This window comes from Cygnus olor, chromosome Z (assembly GCF_009769625.2).
Source record: "Cygnus olor isolate bCygOlo1 chromosome Z, bCygOlo1.pri.v2, whole genome shotgun sequence".
Lineage (NCBI taxonomy): Eukaryota > Metazoa > Chordata > Aves > Anseriformes > Anatidae > Cygnus > Cygnus olor.
In genome coordinates this window covers 65,361,544-65,374,876 of record NC_049198.1, presented here as the reverse complement: position 1 = coordinate 65,374,876, position 13,333 = coordinate 65,361,544, and the positions used below count along the sequence as shown (strand labels likewise).

General features: G+C 40.4%; 1 protein-coding gene and 1 long non-coding RNA gene across 5 annotated transcripts in view; one reads left to right on the top strand and one right to left on the bottom strand.

Annotated features, from left to right (window-relative positions):
• LOC121061682 (methylthioadenosine phosphorylase) overlaps positions 1-7,593 on the bottom strand; it is a 29,289-nt gene extending 21,696 nt beyond the window's left edge. The window contains exons 1-2 of one of the 4 annotated variants that reach the window (XM_040540887.1): positions 7,460-7,593; positions 706-792 (exon numbers count right to left, since the gene is read on the bottom strand). In XM_040540887.1, coding sequence (XP_040396821.1) covers positions 706-792; positions 7,460-7,483 — 111 coding nt within the window. In that variant the 5' untranslated portion in view covers positions 7,484-7,593. Of the gene's footprint in view, positions 1-705; positions 793-3,197; positions 3,504-6,838; positions 7,416-7,459 lie in introns of those variants that run through there. The other 3 variants (XM_040540889.1, XM_040540888.1, XM_040540886.1) reach the window with 3 other exon arrangements.
• Positions 7,594-7,694: 101 nt separating this feature from the next.
• LOC121061683 lies at positions 7,695-12,866 on the top strand. Its single transcript, XR_005815216.1, has 3 exons — positions 7,695-7,833; positions 9,787-9,859; positions 12,207-12,866. It is a non-coding gene; the product is annotated as an uncharacterized LOC121061683 (long non-coding RNA).
• The last annotated feature ends 467 nt before the right edge of the window (positions 12,867-13,333 follow it).

Here is a 13,333-nt window from a genome sequence, read left to right as displayed (position 1 = left end):
TGTCAACTGGAACCTCTCTCTTCCTTGATTTCCTGCCCATAAAACTCTCTTGTCCTTCATCTTGCCAGTTTCTACATCTTTTATACCACACTAGGCATTGTGTATAGAGCAATATACCTAGCCTCCACTCCCCTTTGCTGAGGAAAAGGGCTGAAGCAACACAAAGGAGAGCTTATCATGAACACCATGCCTTCGAGCACGGCCATAAATGGCCTTCGAGCTCCATTTTAAAATGTTTCAAGTGATGTGGTTGTAAGCATGACTGTAAGGAAAGCACTGGTGTATAAAGTGTAATTCAGGGATAACAGGAAAATGGTGGCCCATATACCTCAAAGGACAGTTTTCTGCAAGTTAGAAAGGTTCCTGGAGCTACCTGAAATATAATACAGGACACACAATAGCACAAATTTGAAAGACAGGGTTTATCCCTCTTGGCTGCAAATTCAGGACTGAGTTTGTAAATTCATCCAATGTACAAAGGAGAAGAGGTATATTCTCCTTTGCGCATCATCATTTTTGTAAGATCTTGTTTCTACAAACTTAGAATCACACAATACATAGCCATGAAAAAGAAATACAGTCTTGTGACTGCACCTCTGTTACACATCCACTTAGCATAGAAGCCTAGTCTGACAATTTTTCAAGCACACAAACATCTTAAAAATGGGAAGAAGTCTTAGCAGTAACAGAGCAGGTTATACAGACCTTGCCATAAGGAGTATCAACATATTTTTCTGTTCTTCCTTCTAAGATATCTGGATCATCCAGGCCAGTTCCACCGATAATTCCAATCTTAGACAGAAAAGTACATATTAGCCTTCTGGAAGTTATGCTCCATTTAACAACATATTTGAAAAATTACCTAGGCAGCTACAAAATGTATTTTCTGCTTGAGATGGGGCTAGACCACGGATCAATATAATATTATACGCCCAGCACAGTTTCCCAGAAAGGAAATTTAAACCAATTGATTTTAAACAGTTGTATTTAACTTGTCAATTTCATATGCTACGATTGTCCTCTTTAAAGGTACAAAATTTAAAAAGACATGGAAAATGTGCAAAGATTTGCCAATTCATCATTTATTCCCAATATGAAAATGAACGGTGATTTCTGGGAATGCCTCTAATGAGTGAGAAATACCTGTGTAAAGCATGATAGAACACAGGCATCCTCGTTTCCACTGGCAGAAACAGTCCTGTATATAACTACTATACTGAATACCGCTCATTACTACATACTATTGTACAAACAAAATTATGAACCTCCCTTTTTCTTCCAAAACATCAGAGAGTTTTTCTGTTGACTTGTGAAGACCTAGGAACTTCCCTGCTCCTGTACATAGTCTTAGTACATCTTCTGAAAAGGGGGACAGCTCAGCAGCATCTTCGTAAGTGAAATACAAAGAATCTGTTGACAATGTCAACTGCTGTGAGCACTGCTGGGTTTCTCTGAATATATACAATTATTCTGGTATGTAACAATGCACAAATACTCATCCATTGTTTGCCCACAGCCCCAGCAAAAATTCACTCCTGTGTAGATGTGCGGGGGCCAGACTTCCTTCTACATGCAACCTTTCCCTAAGAAGAAACATTAACAGACTTCTGCTTTTCTTACTTCTTTAATGACATCTTTTGAAGTAACTCCATTTTTTCCTTTTTTTTTTTTTTAATGAAATGGACTCACAATTTCAAAGCATAATGGAAAGGAAAAAGAGAGGGCCGAGCAAAGGGCCACTTAAATCAACTTCATTTCCTTAGGCAATCAGGCTGCAAGTCCTATGTTGTGTTTTCATACAACTTGTAATGAATCCATATCATTTGACATGCTTTAGTAAAGACTGATTTCTTGTTCTTGCTCATTGCTGATCTACTCTAGTTCATTTGCAAAAAAATGGAAAGAAAATAAAAATAATTTGAAACATATTCTTGCTGAGTCCAAAATCATCTGTAACTTCATATTCCAGCTAACGAATAATGTATCTGAATTTTCCTGTTTCTGATTCACCACTGATATGTATCTTGTTTTTGTCTTTCTAGGGATAAAACCATGTCCAGTTAAGTCAAGTTTTCTATTGAGCTCGCTATACTTACAGTTCTTTGGATGGAAGGGCTACTATCAGTCATATGGTCTTTCACAACCTCAAGCTTAGTAAATGTATTTAAAAATAATATCACCATGGGGACACATGGGGACAATGCTACTGCTTTTGCTGTTTTTTTCTTAAATGCAACCAATTGTTGCAAAGTTTGTCTCACTTTTCAAGTCGAAGAATTTTTATCCTGGCTGAGTTGCTCCTTATCATGGAAAAATCATTTTGGAACTATTATGGCATGGCTTATTACTGCATGGCTCCAGCACTATTTATTATTCCTAAAGTACAAAATTTCTCAAGTGAATACTCCAGACTTCAACATACAACACCTCCCTCCCAAAACACACAGCCAACTGCCTCTTATTCTCACTTTTTCTTAAGTTTCATGTTCACAGAGACCTGATTGGTTCAATCACTGTATCACATGAACTGGCTCGATGGTAGAGCTCAGAGGGCTGTAGTGAACGGGGCTACATCTGGCTGGTGGAAGGCAAGTAGCAGTGGTCCTCACGGCTCAATTCTAGGGCCAGTTCTGACATTTTTACCATTGATGTGAATGCAGGACTGGAGTGCATCCGTTGCAAGTTTGCTGATGACACTAAACAGGGAGGTGCTGCTGACTCCTCAGAGGGATGGGAGGCCTTGCATGGGGACGCAGATAGACTGGAGCAGTGGAGCACTGGGCGATTAACAATGGCATGAAGTTCAACAAGGGAAAATGCCGGGTGCTGCAATGGGACGGAGCAATGCTGCGCACAGGCACAGACTGGGAGCCGAGTGGCTGGGGAGCTGCCCTGCAGAAAGGGGCCTGGGGGTGCTGCTGGCAGCAGGCTCAGCGTGAGCCGATAGTGTGCCCTGGCAGCCTGGAGGGCAAACGCCACTGTGGGGTGCGTTAAACACAGCACAGCCAGCTGGTCCAAAGAGGTGATCCTCCCGCTGTATTGAACGTTGGTGCGCCCTCACCTTGAATATTGTGTGCAGTGCTGGTTTCTGCAACACAAAAAGTATGTTGAGGCCCTTCAAAGCGTCCAGAAGAGGGCAGTAAAGCTGGCAAAAGGCTGAAGGGCATGGTCTGTGAGGACAGGCTGAGGACACTTGCCTCATTTAGTCTGTTGAAAAGGAGGCCAAGAGGCGACCTCGCTGCTCTCTGGAGCTTCCTGAGGAGGTGAGGCAGCGAGGGAGGTGCTGGTCTCTGTTCCCTTGTAAGCGATGAAAAGACACGTGAAAACAGCACACAGCTGCACCACGGAAGGTTCAGGCAGGGCATGAAGAAACACTTCTGTACTGTTAGGGTGGTTAGACACTGGAACAGGCTTCCTAGAGGGGTGGTTGGTACACTAAGCCTGCCATTGGTCAAGAGATGTTTGGATCATGCCCTCAATAACATGATTTTACTTTTGGGTACCCCTCAAGAGGTCATGCAGCTGGAGCTGATAATCTTTAAAGGTCCCTTCTAAATCAACTATTCTACTCTATTCTATTCTATTCTATTCTATTCTATTCTATTCTATTCTATTCTATTCTATTCTATTCTATTCTATTCTGCTCTGCTCTGCTCTGCTCTGCTCTACTCTGCTCTAATTCTATTCTGTTCTGTTCTATTCTATTCTATTCTATTCTATTCTATTCTATTCTATTCTATTCTATTCTATTTCTATTTCTATTCTAATTCTATCCTATCCTATCCTATCCTATCCTATCCTATCCTATCCTATCCTATCCTATCCTATCCTATCCTATCCTATCCTATCCTATCCAAGAGTTTAGTTTCAAAAAACCAGAGACCGTTTGGCTTTGTTACAAGTCAAACACTTCCTAGAGAAAGCTGTCCACAGCAGATAGGGCAAATGCCAATATGCAAGTCGTTTACATTATAACATCTCTTATTTCCTTTTGCTACCCCCTTGTGGAACCTGATAAGTAGTGCAAAGGAAAATAAAAATCCAACCTCTGAACGTATTTGAATGTTAGGGAAGACAGATCACTGTTTCTGGTAGTATTGTGTGGTCTTCACGTTGCTTATTTATCACAAACATTCAGATTAAATGTTAGAATGAGGTTGCTCAAGAAAATCCTGAAACATATATAAATTTTATGATGAACAATTTTTTGCCTTAAGAATCATATAAAAATGTGCAACAGTCTCAATACTCAAAATCTAGAAAAGACCATCCGTAATAATGCTCATGCATGTATGCAGTAAACACTGAAGATACTACATTAACATAAGCCAGGATCAAAATGGTGACTTCTTTTTTTCTTGATTCTAGATAAAAAAAAAAACAACAAAGCAACTTCAGTGACTTAACTGGTTTTAGTTTGGTATTATACTTTCTTGCTTTATTAGTGCCTTGTGATTTAAGATTGAGGATATGTACAAGCAAATGAATTTTTATGTCTGACAAAGTGAAAGGTGTTGGGATTGAGGAAAACAGTGAAGTGCTGGAGATACGAGCTATAGCTATATCACATAAACATTAATTTTCAACTGTTTTAGAATCATAGAACCATAGAATGGTTTGGGTTGGAAGAGACCTTAAAGATCATACAATGATAGAATCATTTAGGTTGGAAACAACCTCTAAAATCATCAAGTCCAACTGTTAGCTTAGCACTGACAAGTCTACCATTAAACTATGTCCCTAAGCATCACATCTACGGCTGGCTTTCTGGGCAGCAAGCACACATTGCTGGCTCATGTTGAGCTTGTCAAGAACCAACTCCTCCAGTTCCTTCTCATTAGGGCTGCTCTCAATCCATTCTCCACCCAGCCTTTATTTGTGCTTGGGATTGTCCCGACTGAGATGCAGGACCTTGCACTTGGCCTTGTTGAACTTCGTGAGGTTCATACGGGCCCACCTCTCAAACCTGTCCAGGTCCCTCTGGATGGTGTCCCTTCCCTCTAGTGTGTTGAATGCATGACACAGCCATCGAAGATGTTAAACAGGGCTGGTCCCAGTACCAACCCCTGAGAAACGCCACTCATCACTGATCTCCACTTGGACATTGATCATAATTCCAACCGCCCTGCCATGGGCAAGGACACCTTCTACTAGATCAGGCTGCCCAAAGCCCCATCCAGCCGGGCCTTGAACAATTCCAAGAATGGAGCATCCACAGCTTTTCTGGGCAACCTGGTCCAGTGCTTCACCACCCTCACATTAAAGAATTTCCTCCCTATATCTAATCTAAATCTACCCTCTTTTGGTTTAAAGCCGTTCCCCCTTGTCCCATCACCACACTCCCTGACAAAGAGTCCCCTCCCTGCTTTCCTGTAGCCCCCTTTAGGCAGTGGACGTCCGGTATGAGGTCTCCCTGGAGCCTTCTCTTCTCCAGGTCTAACAACCCCAGATCCCTCAGCCTGTCTTCATAGGAGATGTGCTCCAGGCCTCTGACCATCCTCATGGCCCTCCTCCGGACCCACTGTAACAGGTCCATGTCCTTGTGCCTTCCAGGGAGGCACAGAGCTGAATGGAGCACTCCATGTGGGGTCTCACAAGAGGTCGTTAAGAACACTCATCTGTTTTACTTCCTGTTAATACAATCCCCAAGAATATCAGCTGCATGTGGGAGCAGGAGAAAACCTGATTCTGTATTAAGTTGTGCTTTATGGACCTTGTAATTAATTATTAAAAGGAATGCAGCTGCTCCTGTGTAGCGAGAAGATACCCTGCCAAGGGAGCTGAGGTCTTCAGAGCAGCCCAGGCTCTGAAGGCAATGCATGGCAAATAGGAGTTGGTTCACTGAGATAAGTTTCACCAATCCTCAAAAGGTAGATAAAGTCACTTTTAGGAGGGACCTCAAGAACAGAAAGACGCAAGACTGTATGCTCCATTCTAGACTGCATCCTACAAGGTGACAAGGGCATAACCTTAGCTATAGGCAATGGGTGCAAGCTGGAACATAGGAGGTTCCACTTAAATATGAGAAGAAACTTCTTCATGGTGAGGGTGACCGCGCACTGGAACAGGCTGTCCAGAGGGGTGGTGGAGTCTCCTCCTCTGCAGACTTTCAAAACCTGCCTGGACATGTTCCTGTGTGACCTGATGATCTAGGTGTTCCTGCTCCGGCAGGGGGATTGGACTAGATGATCTTTCACTGTCCCTTCCAATCCCTGACATTCTGTGATTCTGCAATATAGCTACCATCAATTTTTACATGTTATCAGGAATTTTACAGTGGTACTAGACATGAAGTATTTTACTATAGCATCATCCAGCTCAAACATTGTGAGGAGGAGCAAGAAACATGAAACTTACCAAAGTTTCACACCAGTACTGTGATACTTATTTCACCAGTAACTAGAAAATGAAAAGCAATTCTCTATGGGAATCTAAATAATAATTGTACTTAAGTGTATTCTTTCCATAACCTGCTGTTTGGCAAAATTCCTCCCATCGGTTCAAACATGAGGCAGAAAATTGACAGTGCACAGTCCATACTTGTTTATTTAGCATTGGTTTAAGCACTAATAAAAATGTCATCACCATCAGTGATGAGTTTTTCTGACAACTGAAAGACACTGAATACTCCTGTTTCCTGTATCCCTCTCTCCTATTTTTTGGCATGGGAGATGAGGAGCAGGAGAGGGTAACATTGAAAAGGGTTTCACTTAAAAGGGAATAAAGAGGAAGCTGGAGATTAGTTGCAGCTAGAAGGTAACAGAATACACTGTCTATGTGAAAAAAAATGTGAAAGACAGTTTTCAACTGACTTATAAAAATAACATGGGAGACTTATGTTATCTCACAAAATGGATTAATGTTTCATTCAAAACACAAATCCAGAGCTTCAGCCTGTCTTCCTTATCTCTGATGTAAGCCACAGCCTTTCCAAGCAATTTTTAAAGAGCACAGGAGGACCATTTTTAGCGGATTTTTAGTACTTTTACTGCAACTTCAGAGCCTGCGCACTCTGCTGCAATTTCACATTCGCCCCCGGCCCTCTCGGTATCAGCCGGGTCGGAAATCCCGGGGCGCAGAGCGGTCCACGGGGCCTGCCGCGTGTCTATGGTCTTTAATTTTCAAATGGAGAAGGCAAAAAATAAAAAGGGCGCGGGAACCGCGGCGCTCCGCCGCCCACTGAGGGGCCGCGGAACCGGCCCCGGCGCGAAGCGGGAAGCGGCGGCGCAGCTCGATGGCGGCGGAGCTCGTGGCCGGCAGGGACGGGGGCATGGAGAGGGGCTGACAGGCACCCTCCGCCCCGCGCTCCGCTCCCGACCCGGCTCCGCACAGCCCCGCGGCCAGCCCCAGGGGAGGGGTTGGAGGGTTGGAGACAACGGCTGGCTGGCGGGCGGCCAGGCCGCAGCCGGACGCCGCCTCCCTCTCCGCGGGCTCGCCGTGGCGCCGCGCCACAACTCACCTTCACCGAGCCCCCAGCCGCCATCTTGCGCAAAGAGGGAGGGAGCAGGGCCGAGCGGCCCGGGGTAGCGCCTCAGCCCCGCTCCACGCTAGAGGGCAGCACAACTTCTTTTCTCTCTCTCTCTCTCTCTCTCTCTCTCTCTTTCTCTCTGTCTTTTTTTTTCTTTTTTTTTTTTTTTTCAGGTTGAATCTACACGAGTAGATACTGTCTTCGCCTTATCTCAGAGCATTCCTATAAGCATTAAAGACAAAGCCGGAGTTCTACGCTTAGCCGGTCCCATCATCGTCAGGATGTCTCCGGAACATACGTCAAACATCGCTATCATCCGGTCTGTGAGCTGTCAATTATTGTTACGTCCTTAAAATGCAAGCTAAGTAAATGTTTTAATACATTTTTAAAAGCTTTTACCATAGAGGCACTTTTATTAAGTCAATGAGAATGGTGGTATGTCTAAATACCTCCTGAAATCACAGCGAGGATGCCTGCGTGGCTTTCTTTTTAGTACTTCTAGTTGGCATGTTTACATGTGACTTTCCAGGAATCCTCATCACTGCATGCACATGGAGTAATGCTGCATCTGTTAATAAGTAAATACTTTTTTTTTTTTTTAAGCTTTGCTACATTTCCAGAAAACAGTATGCAACGTATGTTGTGGTATAATAAAATAGTTTATCAGTTCAAATATAGAAGGATCTGGTAGAGATGCGAACTGTTGACTTGGTCTTTTTGAAAATTACCTTTCAGCCTGTCCATATTTCACCCAGATCACATACCATATTCCTGGAGACGTTCTGGTTTCTTTGACTTCCCCCCAAAGTTCCTCAGTTTGTCAACAGAGGATGTGAGAGAACAGTACCATGAGATCCCTGGAGCATCCTGTATAGCAGTGATGAGAAGCAGAAAATAGTAATTGGTCTTGGGTTTCCAGAAATGATAAAACAAGACCAAAAATTCCATCTATAACTTATTCCTAATTTATACAATTTGATACTGAGTTGAAGAGATTTGTTTTCAATTAAAAAGCAAATAATTTAAAGACTCATTATGGTTTAAATTGTGTGGTCTTTTCAATATTCGTAAATGATTCTGAAAACAAAGTTGAGCATGTTTTTGAAAAGAAGTGTTTTCTTTCTGAGGTACATATATATAGAAAGTACATGTGTTTATCTCTCCAAGCTAAACATAGCTTTAAGTGAGTTAAATGCTGTATCATTATATCTTAATAATGACTATTTTCGTATTTATGGTATTCTTCTTGTTGCCACAAATCTGTACATGTAAGAACATTTCAACAAAACATGTAACCTTCCATCTTGAGGAATATCAGTTGTTTTGATGTGTTTATGCATTTTTAACATAGGTGTAAATATGAGGCATAGGGCTTTCAAAAATAGATGGTATCTTGTTAATTGAAAGTACTTAATTTTAAAAGTATTTGCCCTGTTATTTCTTTAAAACAGCTTTATCAGAGATGACTCAGCCATCCAGACATACCATTCTCACATGCCAATAGGTGCTACCTCTTTCATAATAAATGCCACATATCTGCTAATAAATGCAAACTCAGAATATATGTCCTGCATTGTATCATAGCTGAGAAGTCTGCTGAGACCTGGGAGGCAGTTCACTGGATAGCAGAAGAAGGATATTTCTTATAACTAAGGCTAGTGCTGAACTTGTGTCAGCTGGAGTTTGTTTTTGTAAGCTTTAAACATTTTATCCTTTTGTCTTTGGTACATTAGAGATCTTCATACACAGGTGGGATGTTTGTCTCAGATGCTGAAAACTTTTCACTACAGTTCAAAACATGACATTGTACTTATGAAGAATGGACTTTGTAAAATCACAATTTAACAAAGGCAGAAAGAAGGAGATGAGTGAAGATATGTAAGTTCTTTGGTGCAGCACAGTACAGTTATAGTACCATAGTAAGACAAGTTTATCCTGTTTTTCTCGCTGTAGATTGGTGTTTCTGTTGAAGCCCTGTGTTCTACTTTACTCCCACTGCACAGAATCTTTTAGTGAATAATTTTTGGCAATTCCTCCTGTTTAATTCTAGTATGATTTTCCTATGTTGAATTGCTTACAAAAGGTTGTCTTGCAGTACACTTTTTTTACCACAAATATATGCAATCCATTTGCTTTTCTGCTGTATTTTTTCTGCTTCTTTTTGAATATGAAAGCTCACTGTTTAAATAATATGAAAAGAATAAAATATAAAAGTGTAGACCCTCAAGGATCATCAAGCCCAACTCCTGACTCCACACTGGACCACCCAAAAATCAGACAGTATGTCTAAGAGCGTTGTCCAAATGTTTCTCTGACAGGCTTGGAGCTGTGACCACTTCCCAGGGAGCCTGTTCCAGTGCCTGAAGTTTAATACCATAGCTGTCCACAGGGGTACCTAGCTTTCCATTTTCATACTGGTGGAGTGTCCGTACTGTGTGTTTTTTTATAGGAGTGTTACTCTTTACAAAGCTGTGTATATGACCTATGTAAACCTGGACAGCAAGCAGAAAACTCTGCTCATGCTGAATTGGTAATGACGTAGATACTTAAGAAATTTTGAGCTGGAAGCATAAAAAAAGCCATATGACATGTAGTTTTTGAAGATGTCCAGTCTGAGCCACTGTTTTTGGCACATTCCAAATAGTGGGTGGACAGCCCATATTCAGAATCAGAAAAAGGATATGAAGCACTGTATTCTTCCAGACAAACTAAGAACTTTTACAGATTTAATACAGTGCTTATTTCAATTTTGCAGTTGACAGAACCAGCAAGGAAAATGTGTGTATATATATATGAAAATTTGCACTTCTTCACATCAGCTCACTGTAAACCAACAGCTACATCACAACAGTAATGCATTCCCATTACTTAAACGAGCTGATAACCTAGCTTGAACCTTCAGAATGTTCAGTAACATTTTAACTGCTTGGTAACAGGTACGAAATAGTGCTTTGTGAAAGAAATATTTTGAATTGCTTTAATTTCTGTTGACAATATGCTTTTGGTAATTCAGTTTTGAATAGTTTGAAGTCCTTTCATAGGACTAAGAGATGGAATCCAGTTCAGTAAACTATATTGTAGAAGTTCTTGACCCAGCATTTATTATTGTGAATAGTCAGCTTTCTAAAGCAGACATTTGCAATTAGAAGCAGGTAATCAAACACCACCCCACCAAAAACAACAGTGTATTACTCAGGAAAATATCATGAACATGTATGCTCAGCTGGACATAAGGTTTTAAAAAGCCACCAGCTACAGGATTGCTAGAGTTTCAATTCACATTTGCATTCATGACATTTCAGAACTCCTTGAAATGAAATGATAGACCTGTATTTTACTAGAGGGTGCGCTTTGTACTTCATATTCTAAATTATGGAATGCAAGCCCATTTATCTGAATAAAAATGTGCAATTTAGTGGAGTTTCATTCCGGTTTTACAAAATTCAAGGAAATGCACAATGACTTAGACATTCAGATGAAAGCTCTTCAGACTAAGATGTAAAGTTTGTTTGTTTTTATGCCTCAAGAGAATTGTGGTGAAGGTCCGTATGTGGTAAATACCTGAAAACCCTTAGTAACACCAAGGGTTCATTCTAGTAGTAATATAGTAAGGTCTGACAATTTAGATCTTTGCAGCTGTCCAACAGTTTTGGCCGTATGCTTGACAGAGTTTTGAAGTCTTGGCCAAACTGAATGTAACATTCCTTTTTTTGTGTGTAATAAGTACTTAAATTACACAAATATTTTATTATTTATGTAAATATAGAAAACAGTCTGCATGTAAGAAGGTAATTCTTCACAGTACAAACCAAGGTTGAGAGGAGAGGGTCTAATGTTGCAGGCCTCAAATTAGGACATAGTGACCCTTGAGTTTGGTCTCTCTTCTGACATCAAATACTCTGTAGATTTCAGTAATTTAAACTGACCCTCCTGCAGGTCATAATGATAATGAACCTTAACTGTGTTAAACATGTATTCACATTAGCTAGAGTTTATTTGTGAAAGTGCTTTGAAGATGAAAAACACCATATCAAGGTAAAAAGTCTTACTATTTTTTATTATTACAAAAGTTGCTGTAAAGAAATAATAGTGCTGTGTACATATAGCTGAGCTTTAAATTGCTTTTGCTAATATTACTTCAAAGAAACAACGCTGATGTTAAGGAGTGGGGAAAATAAAGGCTCAGGCAAGACAGGTTTACCTTTCACGTTCATTCATATAGATCCCAGTGTCAAGAGTTCCTACTATGCTGTACTGCTAGCAGACTTTGTTGTTTCTGCCCTGCAAATTCACACAATATATTTCAACAATGGTGGACTATTACAAACATTGAAAGGAGGGCATTCTATCTCAATAGCAGCCAAGACTTAAAGAGGAAGCCCATATTTACCATGTACTCTTAATATGTAACTGGCTTGCTCACGTGCATTATATCTACATTTTATGTTTTCTTCTGTCTATAATAATCTTTTATAGATAATCTAAAATATAAAATAAAAATATAAAATATAAATAATCTATTATAATATAATCTTCTTCAATAATCATTTAAGGTTTCAACTGACTTCAGAGAAGAAGGAATATATGTGTTTGGTGTCAGGACAAATCATTTTTAAACATAAATATCTTCAAGGCTGTTGTATGGAAGTATCCAAGTGTCCTGTTCAGGAGTATTTGAAAGCTTTAGTTTCCAGCTGTTCATTAATATCTACTAACCTAGAGTTTATTGTTTCTACAGCTCTCTTGTGGAACATAAAGCACTGTGAACTCTCAAAAACATGTCTGCCAAAGGCTAACTGGAGAAAGTCAAACAACCTTCATCAACAGCTGAAGTGAAGATGGCTGTCATTGCATTGGCTGTGCAATGGGAACTGCAACAGTTTGCATAGCTCCAACCCTTCGCAACATGAACAGTTGGTTTTCCCTAATTTGCGACATGTGGATGTATATTCCAGGGATCATTTCAGCAACACAGGCATGCCATAAAATCCCTTCCATAACATGATTTTTTTTTCCTCAGGGAGGAACCATCAAGAACCTGACTTAATGAGCTTTAAAGATGTTCAGTGTTTCTTGTGCACTAACCTTAGTGAAGAGAAGATAGCACAGTGCACAGACAGCAATTCTGCCAATTCTTTTGGAGGTGAAAGGAGAAGAGTTTTTAAGCTTTCAAGCCATTTACTGATGTAGTATTTTGAAAAGCTTCTGTGCAAAGAAAGGCAAACTGTATGAGATCAGGTATTTAAAAACTACTGCAAGACAAGATGATCAGGCTCAGAACTGTGACATTTGAAGTCAGTAACACAAGTAGTCTCAGAAAATAAAATGTGTATACATTTGAGACAATACAATGCAATGTGTATGCATTCAGAAAATAAAATGTGTATAAAATGTGTAATTAAGCTGTCATGCTTGTCTTCCTAACTGTATTGCATGGCCTTAGTGTCCCAAGCTGAGTCTTGCTCTTTGGTGATGCCATAGAGAAAAAGGGGAACCCCAGAAGATGTCAGAAGTGATTAGAGAACATGAGTGTTATTTCAGTTAATAAGCATGTTGGTCTACTAGAGTTAGAGAACTGAGTGCTTCTTCCTAATACTGCCTCCATGCCAGTTAGTTTTCATGCATTCAGTGCATGAATGCATCCTTATCACCTGTTCACTGAAGAGCTTATGAAATTAGTGCAGTTAGCTACAGGATGAGCTGTCTCCCCCTATGGCTCTGCTGGAACTTGCATGGCTCTGATCTACCATGTGCTTCTACTTCTGACTTTTTTTAAAATTTTATTTTAAACATGTACATCAACTTTAATTCTACATCAATCATGCAAAAATTAAAAGGGGAAGAATGGAAATAGCTGACATAAAA